General features: G+C 40.9%; 4 protein-coding genes and 1 long non-coding RNA gene across 6 annotated transcripts in view; 2 read left to right on the plus strand and 3 right to left on the minus strand.

The window, feature by feature from the left end:
* Positions 1 to 5,590, minus strand: c5h3orf18 (chromosome 5 C3orf18 homolog). Of its 2 annotated transcripts, XM_030090987.1 has the most exons (6): positions 5,555 to 5,590; positions 5,274 to 5,352; positions 2,471 to 2,878; positions 2,339 to 2,364; positions 1,890 to 2,019; positions 1 to 386 (listed from the first exon to the last, which is right to left on the minus strand). In XM_030090987.1, exons 3-6 carry the CDS (start codon positions 2,726 to 2,728, stop codon positions 306 to 308), a joined length of 495 nt encoding a protein of 164 aa, XP_029946847.1. In that variant the 5' UTR covers positions 2,729 to 2,878; positions 5,274 to 5,352; positions 5,555 to 5,590; the 3' UTR covers positions 1 to 305. The 2 variants fall into 2 exon arrangements, with proteins under 2 accessions (XP_029946847.1, XP_029946846.1); XM_030090986.1 differs by lacking the exons at positions 5,274 to 5,352; positions 5,555 to 5,590 and adding an exon at positions 3,850 to 4,192 and having other exon boundaries at positions 254 to 386.
* LOC115388164 (calglandulin-like) lies at positions 2,800 to 10,065 on the minus strand. Its single transcript, XM_030091117.1, is given in 7 exon segments — positions 2,800 to 2,871; positions 3,064 to 3,116; positions 5,274 to 5,315; positions 5,318 to 5,337; positions 5,555 to 5,690; positions 7,046 to 7,145; positions 9,949 to 10,065. Coding segments are annotated over 7 exon segments (540 nt in total).
* Positions 10,027 to 20,260, plus strand: LOC115388032 (guanine nucleotide-binding protein G(I)/G(S)/G(T) subunit beta-1-like). Its single transcript, XM_030090962.1, has 11 exons — positions 10,027 to 10,478; positions 14,952 to 15,060; positions 15,189 to 15,227; positions 15,306 to 15,412; positions 15,579 to 15,642; positions 16,938 to 17,100; positions 17,445 to 17,511; positions 17,622 to 17,823; positions 17,929 to 18,145; positions 18,311 to 18,426; positions 18,556 to 20,260. Exons 2-10 carry the CDS (start codon positions 15,004 to 15,006, stop codon positions 18,415 to 18,417), a joined length of 1,023 nt encoding a protein of 340 aa, XP_029946822.1. The 5' UTR covers positions 10,027 to 10,478; positions 14,952 to 15,003; the 3' UTR covers positions 18,418 to 18,426; positions 18,556 to 20,260.
* Positions 14,802 to 22,639, minus strand: part of LOC115388073 (uncharacterized) — a 13,838-nt gene continuing 6,000 nt past the window's right edge. The window contains exon 3 of the long non-coding RNA XR_003931449.1: positions 14,802 to 14,882. This is a non-coding gene — a long non-coding RNA (uncharacterized LOC115388073). The remainder of the gene's footprint in view (positions 14,883 to 22,639) is intronic.
* Positions 21,643 to 22,639, plus strand: part of tardbpb (TAR DNA binding protein b) — a 5,238-nt gene continuing 4,241 nt past the window's right edge. The window contains exon 1 of the mRNA XM_030090950.1: positions 21,643 to 22,359. Coding sequence (XP_029946810.1) covers positions 22,119 to 22,359 — 241 coding nt within the window. The 5' untranslated portion in view covers positions 21,643 to 22,118. The remainder of the gene's footprint in view (positions 22,360 to 22,639) is intronic.

A 22,639-nucleotide genomic window follows, 5' to 3' on the forward strand; every position in this document is an offset into this window, starting at 1 on the left:
AAAGTGCATCACACAGCATTTGTGTTACAAACGATAACAGTGCAATATCATATGTGATGCTTTCCGTCTCTCTCCCTTTTCAAACATGCACCTCGTGGTTTGTTTGTTTTTTTAATTCTCTGAAATGAAAAAAAAAAAGGAAATTTCAAGTGCGGCGATGAAAGCATTCATCAGAGCTCCAGTTACTCTCCAAAACAGCCCAGTTTCCCCTTGATTTATTTTTTTTTTTTTTCCTTTCCTGAGCGACAGTCTCGATGAGCCCAACAGGGCCCCGTAAACGCACATCAGCCGACGACACGGGCCCGTTACGCGTTGAGAGCTTTGGCTACATCCGTGAAGACCAGACGACTGGGCCTCTGCGTCGTCCCCTGGGAGGTTGTGAGAGTCTGCACAAGAGATGGGCGGCGGGGACAGAAAACAACACCGTGAGCGGCCTTAAAACGGCGCGGACGTCAACCTGACGACCGTCAGAAATCAGTGTGTCACTCTACGTTCTGTTACTATCGGACATTTATGACTGAAAGGCTAAAACTCTCACATGAATACTGTTGACTGTTGGAATTAAATGAGTCCCAGAGGCCACAGAGATGCAGAGCAGTGCAGTTTGGGACCACATGTAGTTGAGCGACCGCCTCTGGGAGGCGCCACACAACTACATGGGAAGACACAGCATGAGGAAAAATCAAGCTTGTTTTTATGTATTTTTAACAAAAAAAAAAAAAAGTTTAACACAAATACAACTGATTTTATGTCAAGCCTAAAGAGACAAATTAAAATTAGAAAATAATCCCAAAACCAAAAAGGGAACAGTTGTGATAATTACACACAACATATAAAGACATCTCAGCATTTAAAATTAAACTAGTATGAGAATAATTGTTCTATTTACTGCTTATGGATCCCAACAGCTGTTAACGGCATCTTATGATGTGGAAAACATAAGGAATTCCAGCATATAACCACAGAATATGCCTTAGCGTGAAACAAAGCATGTGGTGTGTGAGGAGCCGGGGGGCACAGGGAAGTTCCGGCTCTGCGAAGAGGAACTCAGCAGCTAAAACTCTAAAAAAGCCCCGCTTTAGTGAACTCTGGAAGTTCACTTTGTTGAATTTAGTTTATGAAGTTAAGCTGATTGTGCCACAGCGCACTGAAATAACTTCAGTGACTCTTCTGAACTATAGATTACTGAGTAGCAATTTTCCATCTTTCACTTTGCCAACAATGTTCTGATAATCAGTCATGGAACTGGTTTAACTAGAGACGCATAAGAGTATAAAATTTGTTTTAATGTGGGAGCATTCTCTCTCTGTGGCCCCTGAAATGTGTTAGGAGCAAACAAGACTTAAGGAAAGAGTTTGAAGATAAGATGGAAGGAGGTTTGGATGAAATGACTTGGATCATATATTTCAGAATAGCTCACACTTGAATAAATCTGAATTACTCATCGGTGTCAGGAACGGATGAAGTGAGGTGTGTTAAACAGGGGTTTAAGAGAAGTGGCTGAAGAGACACACAGGTGATACGTTACCATGTTTACCTTATACCACTATGCCATGTGTCAAAACTTAAAAGAAATAAAAGGAAATTAAGAATTACGACAGCGAAAAACTGGAACATTTAAAAATGTAATGATCCTCGTTAAAGTAACATGTAAATTATGGATTACCGAACTCAAAAATGAAAAACTGAAAATTCTTTTCTATGCAATTTATTTTTAAAAAATCAGTCAATGTCAATAAATAATATTCAGTCCTCCAAAGTTAAAAAATCTACATTTATTTCCACATGACAATCCGGTGTAATTCTTTATTGTTCATTACTTATGTGACTCAGCGATGCTGTATAGTGATCATGTGAAAAAAACCAAACCTCTCTCCTCTAGTCTGTACCTTGGCATTCGGACCCGAGAGGCTGCCTTCCCTTCCATGATCCAGCAGTTCCTGTTCCAGCAGGTCGTCTTGTTCTTCAGCAGGGTCAAAGTTGTACATGGGCATCAGCTGGTGCCTCAACTTCTCGAGCCTGTGTGAGAACAACGCAGAGGTAAGAAACGACTGGCGGACAGAGAGAGGGGCCTGCAGGATGTATGGATGTTCGTGAACATAGTAGCAGATTAATGAAACCATCAGGAAAATGACTGTGTGTGTTAACCGCCAGATTCCTTCTGGTTTCTTCCGAACACAGTTGATGAGTCACAGGACAGAGGAGGAAATAAGTGTGTGAAGCACTGAGATGAGTGGGATGCTGAAATCCTTCTGGGAATCTGGTGTTTGTGATCATTTTTGATAAGTCTTGAAATATCCTGAACCACATCCCCCAGCTCAGTGTCTGTGCAGCTTACCGCTTTCTTTTCCGGACATACAGCATCTACAAAAGAACAGGAGTAATCACAGCGTAAGAAACGAAAAGTCTTCCTGATGTGTGAAATGTTACTTTGGAGACACTGTAAAATAATGTAGAATGGATTCCTTACTATTGCCACGGCTAAGCCGATAACAGTGATGATGCCAATGGGCACTAGCAGCATCCCCATGCCGGACCCTTCAATCACCACCTCTGGAAACGCGGTGGCGTTGAAAGTGGTCTCATTTGCCGTAATCGTCACAGTCATCAGTGTTCTGGAGGTGACATTGTCTCTGGCCCCGGGGCTCGTGGACAGGAGGGGGACGGTGGCGCTCGGGGGAGCGGTGGGAAGAAAACTTGTGGTAGTTTTGGCCGTGTCCACAGCCATGGTCGGGTGTGAAGTGGCTCAGCGGAAGGTGGTGTTCTCGATCGGTGTGGATTTGGACCCGTCACTCATCTCTAGTGCGCCTCATGGCCGACATGAGCGTCCTCCCGCAGGTATGGGGACTGCTGAGGCAGCGACCATGAAATCTGTGGACTGAAGAAAAGAGAAAAAAAAAATACTCATGAGGAGGATTTATGCAGTATTAACAACACAATTCTGTCTCAAACCTGGAAATCCAAAAGCTCTTTAATATTTACTTATTTTATTTGCTTAGATCTTAAAAATGTAATATTACAGAATTCGGTCCAGAGACCCAGTGCTTTCACTTTCATTCAAACCGTGGCACAGGGTGCCAGCGGGGCTGTGGTGGGTGAGCTGGGCAGGATGTGGGCTGAAAGCACACAGAAGGAAATTGGTCGAGCAAACTTCGTGAAATAGTGAGGAATAACTTGCGCTCTTAGGAAATGTGTTGGCAGCGCGTTCAAACGTCAGAATCAACTTGCACCCACCCACACACATGCACTCACACCCTGCCCCACACTTACACACACACAGACACACACACACGCGCGCGCACGCGCGCGCGCTCACACACACAGGTTCCATAAATATCCACTGCATCCAGGTCCCGGTACACGTGCCTCACACCCACGCAAGTACTACGCACGTCCCGTGAGAGTAAAAAGCAATTTTGCTCAAGATGCACACATCCTGGGAGGTTCAAAAATGAACATGATCCCGTTTTGTTGCAAAGTGACACAGGAAGGCGGTGAAAACAGACATGCGGGCCATTCCTCCCTCCTCTCCTGTCTGCTTGTGTTCCTAATGAGGAACATGTGCAACTGAAGTCAACCAATGAAAAACAAAGAGCAGGCTCAGTCATTGCTGCTGTCCAGTTAAAGCTCCTTACGCTGCACAAAAACACAGCATGCAGCTTTTACCCTTTTGTTCGGATTATGTAATTGTATTAGTACAGTTTATTGGGAGGGGGAGGTTGGTATTTTCTTTTTTTTTAGGATGCACTGTATCTCATTGTGTTTTACAAATAAAACAGCTGAGCTCCCTCTGCCAGACATGACAAGGTCCTACTCATGTGTCTCCTCAGAGTAGACATGCGTACGTACCTTAAAACACAACATGCATGTTGAGGAGTAACCTGCAGCAGGCTGGAAATCACTAAAGACAGAAAAATATCATTGGAGGAAGCAATAATTTGCTGTAATGTCTGCCCCTCCTCCTCTTCTGCTTCCCCTCTTAGCAATGCAGGTATTGCACAGGCTGTTTACATTGACAAAACAGCCACATCCTCTGATGGCGGACTCCACACAAAAAGGAACCCGGTCCCGGCAGCCCCCGAGAGAGTCTCTTTCGGGTCTTCGGTTGCCTCCCAGGATCTGCTCCCGCCGTCTTGCCCTTTCTTGTATTTCACACAACAGAGGCTGCTCCAGGGATGCTGCAAACAGAGATCAGTGCTGCAAACTCCCTCCCCCTCCACCCAGCAATTGGTCTAATGGCTTCAAGATGATAAATGTGGTTGGCTCCCTGAGCTGTCTATCTGGCTTTGCAGGGATGAGAATGGGATTTAATGGCCCTGAACACCAGATGCTGTCAGACCCATGTGAATGACTGCATCCGGGTGGCAGGTCTGAGGATATTAACCCATTGATGTCATCTGTTTCAGCCTCGGGAACTGGAATTGACCCACAGAGAGGCATGAGCCAATTACTGACCAATCACAATGGAGGGTTTGGTTTTTTTTGTACATTATGAATAGTTGTACATTTTTATAAAGCTAAATGCAAAAAGTAATCGAAACCAGAACTCAAATGAAAATAAACCGAATAAATTTTCATGCATTTATTTTTATTTACACAACTCTGAGCATATTTAAACTACAGTTATAATCAATTTAAAGCCATAGTGCGGGGAAGAGCAGATTCAGTTAAAAGACATTATACATGTACATTGAGTTTGAAAGGTATTTTAAAAATTAAAAATAATAATGTATCTCAGTAGTTATTGTTTGTTTAATAGGGACAAAAAGTCATTAATATTGAGAAAAATAATAATATTATTGATGTTTCCATCCCGTATCTCATATAATGAGGGATCAGGGGATTGAGCTGATACAAGCTGACTATATGCAGAGTACATTAGTGAAATACAGACAAAAAAAAGTCAAATACACACATTCACGCCTGAAGTAATTCTAAGAATCATAAAAATTCAGTAGGTGGAGAAAACCCAGACACAGCAAGAACATGCCCTCACAGAAAAACCCCAGTCTGAGGTGAGAATGCTGAACATTAATTAAAGGGTAATAAAATGTCCAATGGCATCAAATCCAGACGTGCAGTGCACACATTTACATAATATGTGGGTGAATATGAATAAAGTGTAAATATACATATGTAAAATTTAAATGTACAGCTATACCAAACTTACACAGACAATATACAATCGTGCAGCCTTCCAGTGACCACTCATTTATGTTTTAACTGAATTACAGTAATTTTGGAGCTGTAATGACCTTAAATATGGAAAGTACCTTCATAGTCAATGGTTCCTCCACCATCTTTATCTGCTTCTTCATCTGGTCTGCCTGGATGTCACTCATCAGCACTTATCTGTAGATAGACATGAAACAGAAAAAGCACAGAAAGACTTTGATTAAAAATAAATAAATACCATAAAACATGGGACTTCTCATGGGTGCTGCGTTTCACATTCAGTCCATTAATTCCAGGTTTTTGGTTTTAAGCAGTACGTAGAGCAAATAATTTCCGTACCACTTATCAAAACATTTCGTTTAACGCTGTAAAGTCTTACTTGAGTCTTTTCCAGACAAGAGATTTATTGGCATCCTTTTCAAGCAGTTTGAAGGCAGCTTTCAGCTCACCGTCCGGGTTCTTGGTTCTCTTGAAGCTCAGTGCCGTCAAACCAGGAAGCTGCTGCAGTTTAAAAAAAATCACTTTACGACAGAAATGATTAACTCTGGTGTATTAGACAGAGGGAAAGAGAAAATTAAACATTGAAAGACATACAAGAACAAAACCATCATCCACAGACAGGGGAAAAACTTATCGATTAATATTTATGTTTTGTATGAGTTTGAATGATTTTCTGGACAAGCAGCAGTTTAAAAAAAAAAAATTAAAATAAATTAAAAAGAGAAAAAAAAAAGCCCAAGATGTTGAAAAGAGCATACATAAAATATGCATTCAGTTATCAACAGAAAAAGAATATCTAAAGACAATCATCTACATCCTCACTCAAAAACTAAAAGTCTTCTGTATATCGAAATGTTTAGTAGAAATGTAGCAATAAAAGAAATGGGAATGAGAATCGTATCAACTGCTGCAATATGTTATTTGTCCTCAATAAAATCCAGTCTAAGATAAAAACATCTGCATTTCATACGTCTTATAATCAAATAATGGATTAGAATGCATAATGCATAATTACAGTGGATTGCTGCCACCTATAGAAACTCCCTTTAAAGCCCAATTAATGGTCGAAAATAAATTAAAAAAAAAAAATTGGCTGAAAATCTACAGACATTAAAAAGGAAAAATATAATTCTAAGGTTTTAGCTTTTCCCTCCTGAGTGTTTTTTTTTTTTTTATCACTCCGGTACTGCCTCCAGTGTTTGGCTTTCAAACCCTTTACTCGCCCACCACATCACACACTGTCAAACACTGCCATCCAGTGGACAGTTTGATACTTGCAGCATTGCTGCAGTATTAGGTAACACTTTGTGTTTTCTTATTATGCATTTTAGAAAGTTGTATTTTTAGAAACAGGTCTGCTATGAGAATCCACAATGTATCTGATCGTTCTATGTTATCATGAGCTACACTGTCAAGAGTGAAGATTAAATGACTTAAAAGTATTCTATCACAAAGGTGTCTTTAACAACTAGAAACATCCATTTTGTTAATCTGTTTGGCTTCTGTGATTGTTCAGGATTTTATTAGAGATCCTGCTTGAGTGCTTAAATAATTCACTTTGTTTGAGTAGAGCCTTAAAGTGATCAAACCCATACACACATCCACACCGTCAGACTCGCTGCCCTGTAATACTCAAATACATTTTAAAGGCGGTACCCATATATGTAAACAGAACCAACCTACAATGTCACACTGCAGTAAGAACAGAGGATCAACAGCTTTCATGGGAGCAGAACATTTATTTCCAACTACAACAAGGTTAGAATTTTGGCAAATATGTTGTGACACAGATGCCTATAAGGCTGGGCTTCTCTAAGGCATTTATCATCAGAAATCAATCTTAGGGTTTTCCAAGTGAAATCTTAATGAACTATTTTGCCATCTTTGTCCACATCTTCAGTTATCTGACAAAGCTATCTCTTGGTAGGATTAATCCCTATTAAACTCATCAATTTCCCCTGTTCTTGTATCTTCACGTGAAAATTAAATGATATCAGAATGAATATTGCATTAATAAACCCTCATGTCAGTTTCTCAAATGAAAAATACAAGCATTATTTTGTCTAATCTGCTAATCTGGAAGTAAAGAAACGGGTCGTTAAAATAACGTATGTTATTATTACAACACTTACTGTAGAGTGAGCAGCTTGCTTCGCCTCCTCATTACTGGGCTCCTAATGGTCTTTCCCAGGAGTATATAGAAAGGCCTGCTCGAAGACCGTTTATGGCACTTAGAGGATGGACTTACTAATCACCCATGAGGAACATTTGGATACTGATCACAAATGGTTAACAGCATGGCAATTATATGGAAAATACAATTTTATGAACTTGTGTTCAGTTCAGAATAGTTCAATAACAGTCCTCTTGTTATTTGATTAAATACCAACATAATATTCAAGATGAGTAAAATAGGATATAAGAAAAATGCTCATCAAAAAAGCTGCAATTATCTCACTGTAGAACATTAGCAGGTGTTGTGTAGCCCCCAGCGATGTTTTTGAAACCATGCAGCAACATTACAATATGAAATATGAGGTTTTCACATTTGTCAGCTATATGAAAGAAAAACAGACATCTTTGTACTGCATATCTGCAATAATCTTCTATGTAATGTTAGGAGATTAAAGGCTGACACAGAATAAGTATTGTGAAGGTATCAGATCCAGATATTTGCATGAGATAGTTGGCTGAAGGTTAACATAGCAAAAATCAAAGACTATTGTATTTTCTGTCTTTTGTTTATGTGCATATGGATTAAAACTTGCATTTGCAATGCCATAAGATACATTTACTTCAATGAATATGTGTAATTACAGTATTTACTTGAGGCTTTTCAGCCAGGATTTAAAACTCATTACAGCACAGAAACAGCTTTGGTCAAAGTACAAATGATCTTGTGGCCTCAGACAAAGGATTTGTTTCTGTTCTCATCCTGAACGATGTCAGTGCTGCATGTGATGCCATTGATCATAACATATTATTACAGAGACAAGACTATATCATCGAGACTGAAAGAAAAGCTTTAAACTATTTCCAATCATAGGTTAGAGTAAAGTTAACTATGGAGTTCCACAGGGTTCTGTGTTCAGAACCATGCTTTTTACATTATATGTGGTTTCTGTCAGAATCTTAAACAAGGAACACTCCAATTACTTGTATTTTAATGTATTAATATGCAAACCAGATGACAACAAGCAGCTTCTCAAACCAGAAGCATGAAAGTCTGGATGAGGTTTGATTTTATGCTCCTGAACTTAGGAGGCATTATTACATCTGGCAGAAGAACAGATGAGAGACAAATTATCTGAAAATATATAGTCGCACTGTTATGCTTTGACCTCCAGTACACTGTGAGGAGTCTGAGCATTATCTTTCCCACGACTGAACCTTTGACTGCCACATTGAACAAGTCTGCAGAACTGCTTACTTTCACCTGCGTAATCTCTGAAATCCGATCATGTTGACTCGGAGTGACGCTGGGGAATTAATCAATGCATTTGTTACTTCCAGAGAAGACTATTGCAATTCCTTTTTACCGTGGGTGTCTGAACTGGAACTTTGTGGTCTGAGCTTCCTGTCTCATCACATTGCCAGCAAGTCATCGAGTATCTGTTTGCTCGTTGCTCTCTGTCTTGTCCTTTTTCTCTCTTTCTAGCTCCTAACCCTAAACAGAACAACAGAGATCTGTGCAACTGATTTTGATTCTACAAAGGTTTCTTCCTGATTAGAAGGGATTTTTCCTTTTCCACCATCACCCATGCTTACTGAAGTGGAACAACTAGGGTTTTCTCTGTAAATGTGCCTTGAGATTACCACGTTGGTATTGGCCCTACATAAATAAAATTGGAATGAGTTGAACAGAATTGGGCTCGTCTTGACTACATAACTGCACTTACAAGATTCGAAGAAAATAGCAGCACATTTCGCTTAAAAAATAAAAAAGTTCTTGTTGGGCCAAAAATAGATTTCAGATTTACACAAATGTGCATTGAGAATTTGGTATCAGGTTACAATGCCTGAGCTAACAGGAAACAACTTTACTGACAAACCAATATTTAGTTGAATGCAATAAACAAACCCCACAGGTTCCCCAAGCCCAACATGAATTGCAACATTAAATCCACAAATCTCTTAGTCTGTGTGTTTTGATCTTTAATAGGATTGATAGGATCAACTGGTGACCTGTCCAGGATGTACTCTGCCCTCACCCATAGTTCACTGGGATTGCCTCCAGAGCTCTGTGATGGATGGATGGATGGATGGATGGATGGATGGATGATGGGATAGGGTTTTTAACTTGTCAGAATGGTGGCCTAGAGGTTTGAGAGTTGGGGTTCTCGGGTTTGAATCCCACTGACAACAGTTTGCCACAGTGACTTCCTCAGCACGGTGTTCCACCCCCACTGGCTCCCTCAGCATCTCACCATGAGATCCCATGGCTCCTAGTGTGTGTAATTAAGGTTAACTATGATTAGAATGAGTTAAATGTAGAGAAGTAATTTCCCAAGGGGACCAATAAAGCATGCTCACTTTCTTTCCATCCTGTCCTGGATATTTAATTAAACATTCAGTTCTGACAATTATTTCAAGCATTTGGAAAAGACAATGCTGTTTGACTGCTGTTCTGGGCTCATCCTGTTCAAACCATGAGTATCACTTCCTACTTCAGAAGCCACCCACCCAACCTGTATTTGGGCAAACTAAGCGAACATTTTGTTCTCGGGGCTTTTCGTGAGCGCTCAGAGGAAACATGTATGTTGAAAGTGAGACAGTGATCAGAGCATCATCTCCCGTGGTGTGAGGAGAGGAGTCCAGCTCAAGCTTCTCCTCCCAGCGCTGCTGCAGCGTGGGGTTTCCCGGCGCTGACTGCAGGGTTACCGCGCCCATCTCCTCGGTCGATGGCCGGACTGGTTGCTATTCACGGACAGGGCGAATGGTGAAGCTCGGCTAAAAGGGGAGTCTTACTGGGAAGCGTCGTTGAATGAGGCGAAGTGATTTTAAAGAACAGGGTTTTTTTTTTCTCTCGGTGTGCCCGGGCAGTGTCTCCAGCAGCGCAGGGCTCAGTGGGTGTGATCCCCCCCTCCCTCCTCCCCTCTCCGGTTGGCTGACTGAGGCTGTCGAGCTCCCTAGCCGTAGCCTGCGTACGACAAGGGCTGCTCCTCGGAAAACGACGCTAGCTGGCTGAGCTAGTTAGTGAGCTAGCGCTGTGCTCGGTGCTCGTTGATGCGTGGATCGGAGGGATACGCCGTCTCGTCGTCCAGTCAATGCCAAAACGCAAAAACAGGCGCAAAGTAATTCAGGTAAGGTCGAAGTAAGGCGGCGGCCGTGTCGCTTTCCACGTCTTTCGCGGCTGCTGTTAATGCCTTTAGCAGATGAATTGTGGCGGAATTGAAGTGCCCGGGGGTGGGGTAGCAGAAGCTAGCTGCTTAGCCGTAAGTTAGCCGCGGTGAGCTAACGTTAAGTTGGCTATTTTACCGTAAGCAGATAAAAGTGGCTGAGCCACGGGCGTGCGTTCAGTGTAGGATCCTGGCTTGGCTGCAGATTTTAATCACCCTATACATGAAATCATCCAATCAATCAAGCTGGATGAACTACTAGAATTTATGCTTATGGCTGCCGTAGAAGTAACGTTAATGTTGGCCAGTCTGACTTACTGTCAGTGATGGCCCAGCGGAGCTGCTCCTCGGCCTAAAACGCTGAGCTGTAAGGGCTGGGTACTCAGAAGTCTAAAAATATCCCAAACATCTCATCCAAAGCTTAAAATGTCCCATCTGTATTGGAAATGTTAACATTGTAAAGGTTTTGTTGTGACTTGATGACACACTGGGCTGGGCAGGAACAATAAACGTCCCGTAAACAAATTAGCAGCAAATATTGTTTGTTGGCATCGTCGGAGCTCCTCGCATACAACGACAAAGGTCTGTGCACATATCATATATGTGCAAAAGTAACGCTTACCGAAAGAGCTGTTTTTTGCAGCGTTAACACCCTTCCCCCCCTCCAAGCTGAACAAATAAGTTAGCATATCGCTGCCTCCTTGCAACATAGCGGCGGCACCGGTGCAACGCCTTAACTTGTTAGTTATGTATGTCAGCAAACAGGCGTTTGTGTAACGATGAATTGTAAATGATCATTTACTCCGGGATTCACCAGCAGCCCTCTGCAACTGCGATCGGCTGCTTACTGAAGTGAAACAGGCCATCTCCGCCCGACCTTGCAGTTTTTAGTCTCGTTTCTACCGCAGGAAGAGAGAACCGAGTAAGAAAAAAAACAAAAAAAACAACAGATAATCGAATCAACCGGCTACTGTTGGCTTTAACGAGATTGTTAGTATGCAAGTAAGTGGATTCCTGCAGGCCAATCAACAGGACAGTTTCAAGGTTTACACATAGTTGGCTTAAAAGCTAACTCCATAGCACTGAGTCTAATTGCGGAAGAGCCGCCGAGTCTTCCCTAAAGTGCTTGTGGTTACGTTATTTTGCATTAGGCGGTAGTAGTCGCTTAATTCCCGTGTTAGGAGATCCATCCACTCAAACCGTTCTCTGTCTTGACTCGTCTACCACAGTTTATCAACGAGCAAGTGGAAATGGTTGAAAATAAAGTGATCGTATAGAGCTTTATTGAGGAGCAGCTCTGCCCTGCCTGCAGGCCTGTACTGTCAAGCCTGCTAGCTAGGCTAACTAGCGGACAGCAGTCTGCAAGATGGCGTTTAGCTGCATCTTCTCAGATTGCCATCAGTGCAAGTCATATTATCAATACACTCTGCAGGCTCACCAAAGGTGCAATTTCGATCAATTTCTATCAGATACACAGTGTTGGATTCGCTGTACTTAACTACACGACGCTGCAGAGATCTCGTCTATATATGTGTTTATATAAAAATATGAATATATATATGAATGAGACCAAGCTTCGAAACAAATGAGAATAGCCGGTCTAACAGTTTTCCTAACACCATTCAAATACAATGCAAAGTAGAGGATTAGCTCGTGACGTTTGTGGAGTTGTATGGAAATCACAGTACTGCACACTGTGGCTAAGTACACTACCACAATGCTTACAGTGGAGTCCCAGCTTTAAAATCCTTTACAAAAAATACCTGGTTATTTTACATGCTTATTTTTGTACACTCAACTTCATTGTGATAAATGCAAACCTTGCATATTTACCAAAACTTATTTGTTTCTACATATGGATTTCATGAATTAAACTCCTGTAAATAAAGTGTTGCTAATTTTAGAGCGTTTGGTCACAGCGAACAGTAGAAAAGAGGGTTTGTTTTAGGGCTGTGATTTCACTGACAGCTGAAAATCCAGGCACTCTCCTTAACTAAGTGCCGGGATTAGTTGTTTGTAGAAGAATTAAGATTAAGCTCATCCTTTTTATGATTGGGAAAACATATTTCTAATGCCTGGACTGGCTTTACCAGCTGTTTATGTTAGTGAACATGGATAGGATTAGAGCCTCATTGACTGAGGATTTTAGCTTTTAGGATTATGGAGTTGCTCAGTGATATTGCTGGTTATGGCTCTTTCTATGATCCAGCTTTAGACCTGTGAAACATTGCATTATCATCGTTTAACAGTACAGATAAGCCGGCTTGTCCTTCGAGAGCAGATGTTTACGTACCTATTGCAACATAAAACATTTTTTTAACTGGAAACATGGGCAACAACTCCAGAAAGTCACGGACACCAACCGCCCTTAAGAGACCTGAGAGCAGCGAGTGAGCTACAACTTGAGGCTGTTTGCCACTGCTCATTGTTTATCATGCAGTCAGCTGACCCTGATCAGGCGCTTGGAAAGGAGAAGTGATGAGGGAGAGGAACTCCTTAACTGTAAGCATCCACAGAGGTCAACAGGAAATTTTTTTTCTTCTTTTTCGAGATGTGGAATATATCAAATTTAACTTCAGACCCTCCCACAAACACCTATTACCACCGTAGGCTTAAGAGATTGGTTTGGAAAACATGGTAAAACACAGTTTGTTCTTTTTGAATGGACTGCTATGTTCTAGTGCAACGTTCTCAAAATGTCACAAACCTGTTGAGTTTAACTCAAAGGCTCAAATTGTGCAACACAGCCAAAAGTAACATAATTTAATCAAAGAATCAGGTCAACATCTGTTATTCTCTAATAAAATTGTAAATGATTAATTCAATGAAAGATGGTTCATGCAAAATATAAGCATATTATTTGACATGTCAGATAAGATGCGATAGTCCTTTAATTGTTACAAACTGGGGAAATTTACAATCCATTTAAATTAAAAGTGACACCAAAACCAGCTTTTCATGCACTGGTGTGGGCTCTAGTCACTTCATGATCTGAAAAAAACGACCTAAAACCTGAATGCACTAGTTGAGCTTTGTTTGCATATTGACACAAAAATGATTTTAAATCATTGTATCTTTTGTATATTTGAAAATGTGAATGGAAATCTCTCGCCACAGGATGATGCTGCGCGATGATTACATTCCATGACATATTTATTATGAGATTAATGACCATAAGAGGATAACCTCTGTCAGAAAGGTCAACCAATCAGAGGACCTGGAAGGTGATGTGGTCAGGTAGAAAAGATTTGAAGTCTTGTTCCGTTAGCTAGAGTTACATAGGCCGACAGACTGAAATACACCAGGTAAGCTGAACTTGTTCCGTGAGGTGATTCACATAGTACTTAGATGCTTATGATTTTAATTTATAGCGCTGAAATGTCTCCTTTTGGTGATATGATGATTGCATTTATTCATTTTAAAGTAGTTCCATTCTGGGTTTTGATGTTTCAATGTACGTTGTCAACTGAAATTTATCGAATATGGTTTAGTTTAAAATTCAATCAAGAAATGTCTCTACACTCTATAAACTTGGCAGTCATTTGTGGAAAACTCAAAGTTGACTTTATAATTGTGTTTTTTTAACTGTGTGTGGACACTTAGCTAAGTTTATTACACAGTGATCTGCCGCAACATGTTTTTAATGTGATTTTTCAAACAGACGGTAGTGTGACTACAGTTGTATTCTGTTCAGCACATTTGAACAATTACCTCAATCTGGGCTTAATCTGAAGACATTATACCTCAGTTTGATGCTCAGCTGGAGTTAAAGATCAGTGATTGTTATTCTTAATAGAGATTTTACTACTGACCACATGTAAAATACAAATGGTGTTGCCACCACGGGGTGTGTTTAAGTATTTAACTTGAACAATCAATGTCCTGGCTGCAGTAATCATTGTATATATTGTTAGGTTCAACTTAAATGTCAATATTAAATTAATCTTGAATAACGTTTGCTCAAAATTATAGCAGAAGATTTGATTAGTTGCTCAGCTTGTTCTTCCAACCGAATCAGTGAAAGCAGAAATATATCAAAAGGTTTGATGAATAGGAATTGAGCGAAGGTAAGTCCTTCTTTTTGTATGGGCATGTGATGGGTATCATGACTTAGATTTTAAAAATATATTTTATTAGATGAACTTGGAGTATGCCTCAAGACTTGATTAATATAAGTGGCTTATTGATCACTTGGCTAAATTTCCCAGTATCCCGGGGATTGAGGTCAACAGGATAATGACTGCTTTTCGGATCACTGGAAAGTCATGCCTTAACAGGATTTGTCCAGCAATCTGAATTGTGTGTCAGGATTATGTGTGTGACATTGAAGTAGGAAGGAGGTTGAACCATGAACTGTATATCATATTACTTGTATCAATCATTAACATGTCGATTTTCTTCGTGTGTGTGTGTGTGTGTGTTTTTTCCCCCTTTCAGATCAACAAGTGCCCTGGTAGTTGGAGTAAGGTAACAGAAAAAGCAAAATAAAATGAGTGAACTGGACCAGTTACGCCAAGAGGCAGAGCAGCTCAAGAATCAGATCAGAGTAAGTAAGAGAATGTGGCTACCGTTCATGCCGTCTGTCAGCCGCTGCTCATGAGATCTGGACGAGTTTTACTTGTCTCGCAAACACTGGCTTGAGATTAAACTGAAGATTCTTTTCCTTGTTGTCAGGATGCCAGGAAAGCATGTGCAGATGCCACACTATCACAGGTAAGGTCCAAAACCAACAGCAAACATTGCCCTGAAGCATTTTGTCTGGAACTAATCAAAGTACTTAATGATTCGCAGATCACAGCTAATATTGACCCCGTTGGACGAATCCAAATGCGTACAAGACGAACGCTCCGGGGTCATTTGGCTAAAATCTATGCCATGCATTGGGGAACAGATTCCAGGTAAACTGAAAGTGATTAGGAGAGAATGGGACACTTTCTGCTACATATCAAGAGATATTTGTTTAAATAAAACGGTATTGCAGGTTGTCTTTTTTTTTTTAATCTCTGGAGAGAAATAGAGGTTTGTGCATTGAATCTAATAATTGATCTCTTTTGGTCTTTATAGACTCTTGGTCAGTGCCTCTCAAGATGGCAAACTCATTATTTGGGATAGCTATACCACAAATAAGGTAAGTCCCAGTTTCTGAAGCGTAGCAATAGTTCAGTCAGTTTATGTGACAACAAAGCACAAAAACGGAACTGTGAGGGCTTGTAGTTTCACTTTTAAAACTCGACTTGCCTTGAAGTGAAGTTGCTACTAATGAACAGAGGTGTTTGTGTCTTTAACTCTTCTAAACTTGTCTCGCTCTTCTATAATTTGCTGAAAAACTTATTGTTTGGCAGCTCATAAGATCAAACCTGAACACAGGAAAAAAAAAAACATCTTGGAAGAGAGTTTAAGATCGACTCAGAGAGGCATTTTGGCTGCTTGCCTCGGTACTTGGGCCCTCAGTGCATTTAAATTTATGGAAGAGGATGGTTTGCTAATCTTTTGTGTACTTGGCCGATCCATCACAAACTGAAACTTTGAAATGGAAAGTCCAGCTGCAGTGTGCTGAGGAAGGCAAAGGAGCTTCATCTTGATTCAGTGGGAATAAATCCAGATGGGAATTAAAAGATTAAAGGGTCGTCCTTCCACTGTGAAGATTGTAAGGGTAGATTGAGGTCAGATTTGTGGGGGATACTTCAATACATATATAGAAGATTAAAAATAGAAACATGGCTAGTTGTATTCTGGTAAATAAAGTGTATGTGTGTGTGTAATCTCTTGTGAAGGATCTCCAGCATGCTGCCTGATGTTTCTGCAGTACATTCTGTGCTCTGCTCTCAGTTCACTCGCTTTTGTTACTTGAGTCATGAATATTTTATTTGTGACCTGGTAGGTTGACACATTTTTTCCCCCTTACATTACGAGGTAATGATGAATGAAGACCCGCTTTTGGCTTCGAAACTACTCTGAAAAATATTCACGATATATTAATAATCTGCATAACTTTGATTGAAAGACCCTTTTGGCTGCATTTACCTGCTTTTGGGAAGTCTTGGTCATTCCTCCCTACAGACCTTTTCCAGGAACTGGGTTAAAATGTCTGCGCTGCAGTCTTGATCTTGCTCTGGTTCCTTACTGGACGGTTCAGCAGGCTATTCAGAGGCAGGCGTGTCACAAAAGGGAGTCCAGCGTTGTGTTTGCAGTGAGCCTCGGTTCACTGTTGGTGATGAAAGGTGGCCCATTACCACAGCTTCAGATCACTGCACTACAGAGCAGCTTTCCTTAAAGAACCTCCCTTCATCCTCTTGTGTCTTCACCTCTGACAGGGCTCCTTTTCTCTGCTGCAGGCAGCCGGAATGGTTATTCCACTGCAGCACCTGGGTTTAACAAAAATGAACCTGGATGTAAACGCATGGATTTGTCTTTGTGTTTCAGGTCCATGCCATTCCACTCCGATCTTCCTGGGTCATGACTTGCGCATATGCACCTTCAGGAAACTATGTGGCCTGTGGTGGCTTAGACAACATCTGCTCCATTTACAACCTGAAAACACGTGAGGGGAATGTTCGTGTGAGCCGCGAGCTCGCTGGACATACAGGTATGTTTTTCTTTTCCCATCTGTCACCTGGTGTGTGTGTGTGCACTGTGTGCACTGTGTGTGTGTGTGTGTGTAATACACTGGAGTCTCACGTGATGTTTATGTTTAAGTCATTATTTTATCGTTGTTTGGAGTGTTATACAGTCTGAAATTAATCCATATTTCAATTTAATGAATGTATGAATGTGTGTATTGAGTGCAGAAAAAGTGAGTTTAAGAGTTCTTCGTTTTGTTGGCAGTTACTGGTTATGCTTAATCTTGCAAATATTTGTTAAAATGTTGCTTATTTGATTGCTGTGTGTTAGTGTTGCAATCCTAAATAAATCTTGTTTTTTATATATCAGGATACCTTTCCTGCTGTCGCTTTCTTGATGACAACCAGATTGTTACAAGCTCTGGAGATACCACTTGGTAATGAAACATTTCACCTTCTAATTTATTTTTTTAATGAAGGATTTTATCAAAGCATGACTTATGAAGTTGAAGAACGCGCCTCTAAACCTTTGACGTTGTTTATCCAGTGCACTTTGGGACATTGAGACTGGCCAGCAGACGACCACATTTGCTGGACACACAGGCGACGTCATGAGCCTGTCGCTGGCTCCGGACTCGCGGTTATTCGTCTCTGGTGCTTGCGATGCCTCCGCGAAACTCTGGGACGTCCGAGAGGGCATGTGCAGACAGACATTCACCGGCCACGAGTCTGATATCAATGCCATCTGCGTAAGTTGTTCGCCACCTCAGCAAATTCCTGGTCTGCATTTTAACAGCCTCATTAACGCACTTGTTTCTGTGTAGTAATTTCCCTTTTTTGTTCTGGCCTCTCAGTTCTTCCCCAACGGCAACGCCTTTGCCACAGGCTCCGATGACGCCACCTGCAGGCTGTTCGACCTGCGCGCCGATCAGGAACTAATGATCTACTCTCACGACAACATCATATGCGGCATCACCTCCGTTGCGTTCTCAAAGAGCGGCCGCCTTCTGCTGGCAGGATACGATGACTTCAACTGTAACGTGTGGGACACACTAAAAGCCGACCGAGCTGGTTAGTAAGCGTCGCGTGACGTCGAGGGACGGCCTCGCGTCCTCCGTCTCACAAGATAATCTCCACTTGGACTGAGTTCAGAGTGCATCATTGGCTGGACGTGTTTGCTTTGACTTTCTTGTTTTGGCTCCTCAAACTGAAGTTCAGGTGTGTTTCTGTTTGCAGGTGTGTTGGCCGGACATGACAACCGCGTTAGCTGCCTGGGAGTGACTGATGACGGCATGGCCGTGGCAACAGGATCCTGGGACAGTTTTCTGAAGATCTGGAATTGAAGCCTGAAGGTGATTGTTGTTGCCGTTATTATTACAACAGTGTGTGATGAGAGCTGTTTCTGATTGACGCGCCATTCTTTTCCCCATTTCTGGACCAGATTGTTTTATTTAAAATCGGAATGTCCTTTTGTGTCTCAGATGTTCTTTTAACTCCAAAGTTGACTGGAAGACCATTACAACTTGAGAATGTTCACAGCATCTTCTTCAACACTGTTTAAACTGACTTGGACACCACAAAAAACGAAGGGAAACCAATGCCTTTCCTACACAAAGAAGAGCACAATTGTTTATCACCTAGTTAAGAAAGGATCTCCTGTGGTATCAAATCAGAAACTTGTGCATTCCTTCTTGGACCATTTTATGTTACCTTGAAAGAGAAAAACAACACTATCATCCCATGCAAATGTGTGCGTCTTGAAAGCAAATGTTGGAGTGTAATTGTACAAATTATTTAACTTTTTTTTTTTTTTTTTTTTTTAAGATTTCTATTCTGATGGTTTGTTATTCTTGATGGCTTTCTTTTTGTCATATTTCTTTAGTGGTTTTAGATATGTTTGAATTACAGCTTGTCTTTCTAATCCAGGTAAATCATATAAGACAGATGAGAAAAACATGCAGAAGTAAAAGCTTGGAACGTATTACACGAGCAGCTTTCAAAATGTCCATGATGTATTTATATACTAGCTGTTTTTGTTTCATCACAGCCTTTTGCACATGAAGCTTTGCCTCTCAACTAATACTATGTTAACTAACCAAGCACATGCTATAAGTTATGAATGCTCATTCCAGTACAAAAGGAGTTATTATGAGTCAATTATCCAGTTAACCCCCTTTATTCTTGTTCATGCCTTTGACTTTTGGTGGGACGGGGCAGGGTAGTGAGATAGGTGCTGAGACAAACAAGGCATGGCTCAATTTTACTATATGGAAGGGGGTTTGTGTTTCGTATCCACTTTCAGTGAAACACCTCACCTGACTAAATAGACACTTCCTTTGCTTGGGACTGCAGTTGCAACTCTGTGAATGAAATGTACAAATCAATGTCTGAAAATAATGGTCTGATGTTTTAAGTTAAGACATTTAATTTTGTCTGCCATGAGTTAATTTAGATGTGCATGCTGTAGACTTGCTTTCAATGGTGCGAAAAAAACCTAGAGTTTCTTTTGTTTCCGAAAAGGAGAGTAACCTATTGATTGATCTTCATAGAGGCCAATTTTTTTGGCTCAAACTCTGCATACATCATGTACTAATACTGGTAACGCTATGCACCAGAGTGAGCAAGAACGGAGAGAGACTTAACATTGACTGCATACATAGTGTAAATTATGCTTACCAGTTCTATTGATGCCAATTTTTGTAATAACTATAACAATCATTGTGAGAATTCCTATCCTTGACAAGTCCCTTTTCTCTCCTTCAAATCTTCACTCTCAATGGAACAAAATTGTCCTCTCATACTGTCCATATTAAAACTTTTCTTTTATTTCTTTTCTTGGTCTTAAATTGAAAATCAGAGCATCTGAATGACAACATTTCACTGTATACAGAAGCACTTTTGTTAAAGTTGTGACATATTTTCACTTTTCTTTTTTTCTGCAATGATGTACAATAAATGTGATGTATTCGTGTGTGGCCACAAGTGAAAATGCAATTCAACTGAGATGGATTCCCTTTTCTCTTTCCATTAATATTATAGAGCTCTGCACCCTTATGTACCTTTTCACTTTTTGTATTTCATTTCAGTCTGTTGGTGTTCCACGGTGAGCTGGATGCAAGATAGATACTGTACTAAATTGTACTGTTATTGATTGAAAAATGTAATAAAAAGCTGTTTGAGATCTCCTATTGTTGTGCTGAATCCTAAAGCTGCAGTGGATGCTCATTGTTTATTGGAGGGATGTTTTATGTAGCCCACACTCCATCCTACTGATGTATCATTGAGATGTAGCAGTTTCGTGCCATGTGACTAATGGAGGCTGATAGTGGAGAGAGCAGCACATGAAGGAAGCCGCAACAACAAATACAGTTGTCACATTATCTCACTTTTTTGTTGCTTAAAACACAATATTGTGTTCTAATCGATTCGAAATATTTAAAGTTTTTTTTATCTATACACTTGTAAACATAGAGGAAAAAAGTTCAAATAAGATATTAGAAGTAAATGTATTTCTAAAAATCAGACCTGTAATACAGTAATTCATAATATCATAGTAAATAAAACACTGAAGAGTTGTATAGAAAACATTGAAATATTTTATTAATCCCAGAAGTGAATTCTTTGATGACAGTTACTGTAAATCCTGCAATTTATTTGATAAATCAATAATTCTGCATGTGTAGACATCAGACCTAAGACATGAACACTAAAGTGACGTTACGTTAAACTCCAAGCATTTTCTCACTTATTTAGACCTATATAAATGGTTTAATATTACTTTTTTTGGTATTCTGTTCTATTGAAAATTTAACTTGTCTTTAATTCTATATGAAATAATTTCTCTCTGGGATTAAAGTATTTTTATTCTAAATTCAACAGATATTCTAGTCCATATATTTATTTACCTAGTTTATACAACACTAAAACATAATACAGATCATAATGGAGTGAAACTAAGCTGCCGACGTGAGGACAAACAAATCATTTTTACAAAATATAAGCCAAAAATGAGAGACGTAAACAAAAATAATTTAAAAAAAAAAGTAAACACAGCAACCGGAAGCACCGAACAAGTGTTCCGCTTCCAAGGATAACTAAAAAGAGCAGGTTCAATGCTGTCCGAAACAACTCAGCCTCTACGGGTGATGCGCGAAACACGCAGTGTGAGCATGTGTAAACTCTGGAGTGTTGTTTATGGGTATTTAGTCAGACCGGCACAATTTACCGGGCTCATACAAACCGCCATTTTCCCGTCTCCAGCACGGGAGCCTACGAGCAGCTACCGGAAGCTGCCGTCCAGCACACAATTTCGGTCACGCAATTCTCTCTTTTAGGAGGGGTGGACAATATATAATTGATAGAAAACGATACATTTTACTGCTTCTTGTTGCTCCACATACGAACATACGAAGATATACAATTTGTTAATTATACTCATTTTGCGATTTATTAATCAGAAGCGGTCAGTTCATCGTATATTGAAGACACACTCGTGACAGGGTGACCCCCATGAAGTGAACCCGTCCGCCTCGATGGTGACGTCGTGCTTCTTGGCTTAGATAATGCCATTTCGGTAGTCTTAATGGCGCTGCGAGTGTCTCACCTCGTGGATAGAAAGCTGTGACAGGTTTGAGTTTTCCTTGTCGTATGTAGGACAAGCTGACCTTTCCGCTGGCGTTTGGTCAGAAACCCATCCTGCTGCGAGACGCTCTGAGCAGAAGTCACGCGGCGTGGATCGTGCGCAGTTTCACGCGGTTGTTGTCCGGTGTTGACGACCCGCATCCCGTCCCGCTGAACAAAGGAACCGCGAGGCCAGCGCACGCTCTTTACAACGCACAGAGACTGTCTTTATTTAAAGCTGCATTCATATCAAGCAACCAAGCTTTGACATTGTCGTTTAATGACAACCGCGCGTTAAAAGTATATGCCGTAATATATATAACAAATTAGCTAGACTCATCGTGTTAGCCCGGCCGGCTAAGGGTTAGCCGTGGACAACTTTAGCGCAGTTTAGACCGCGAGCTTTTCGTTTTGCGGTGCAGAGATGGCAGAAGTGTACATTCGAGTAGCGGAGGAGGAAAACGAGGAGCCCATGGAGATCCCCTCGGAGGATGACGGCACCGTGTTGTTGTCGACGGTGGCGGCTCAGTTCCCCGGCGCCTGCGGCCTGCGCTTCAGGAGCCCGGTGTCCCAGTGCATGAGGGGAGTGCGGCTGGTGGAAGGCATCCTGCACGCCCCAGAGAACGGCTGGGGCAACGTGGTGTACGTGGTCAACTACCCCAAAGGTGAGACGGTCGTGATCGGCCTGCACCCAACAAAAGCACTCCCGTTTCAGACAGCTGGTCAGATGTAACGTTATTTATAATTCATGATGGAGCTTCAGCAGCACTCTGAAAATAGAGGATGACAGAGTTGGCTTGTCCACGCCCACAGTAGAAGTAGTCTTCTGGAGCATCATTCTTTGCCCATTGCTTTCTAAGTTATTGATGCTGTCAAACATTTTTACTTATAGCATCAGTTCTGTATAAAATCCTCTTCCAGAGGTGAAAAGTTAATATGAGGAAC

Source organism: Salarias fasciatus, chromosome 5, assembly GCF_902148845.1.
Source record: "Salarias fasciatus chromosome 5, fSalaFa1.1, whole genome shotgun sequence".
NCBI lineage: Eukaryota > Metazoa > Chordata > Actinopteri > Blenniiformes > Blenniidae > Salarias > Salarias fasciatus.

Excerpts from the sequence above, each read along its gene's own strand:
- LOC115388032 (XM_030090962.1), top strand. The coding sequence starts at position 15,004 with ATGAGTGAACTGGACCAGTTACGCCAAGAGGCAGAGCAGCTCAAGAAT. Across the intron at positions 15,061-15,188 it reads AGCTCAAGAATCAGATCAGA|GATGCCAGGAAAGCATGTGC; the intron begins GTAAGTAAGAGA and ends CCTTGTTGTCAG. Across the intron at positions 15,643-16,937 it reads ATAGCTATACCACAAATAAG|GTCCATGCCATTCCACTCCG; the intron begins GTAAGTCCCAGT and ends TTTGTGTTTCAG.
- c5h3orf18 (XM_030090987.1), bottom strand. The coding sequence starts at position 2,728 with ATGGCTGTGGACACGGCCAAAACTACCACAAGTTTTCTTCCCACCGCT. Across the intron at positions 2,020-2,338 it reads TATGTCCGGAAAAGAAAGCG|GCTCGAGAAGTTGAGGCACC; the intron begins GTAAGCTGCACA and ends GTTCTCACACAG. Across the intron at positions 387-1,889 it reads TCTCGGGTCCGAATGCCAAG|ACTCTCACAACCTCCCAGGG; the intron begins GTACAGACTAGA and ends TCTCTTGTGCAG.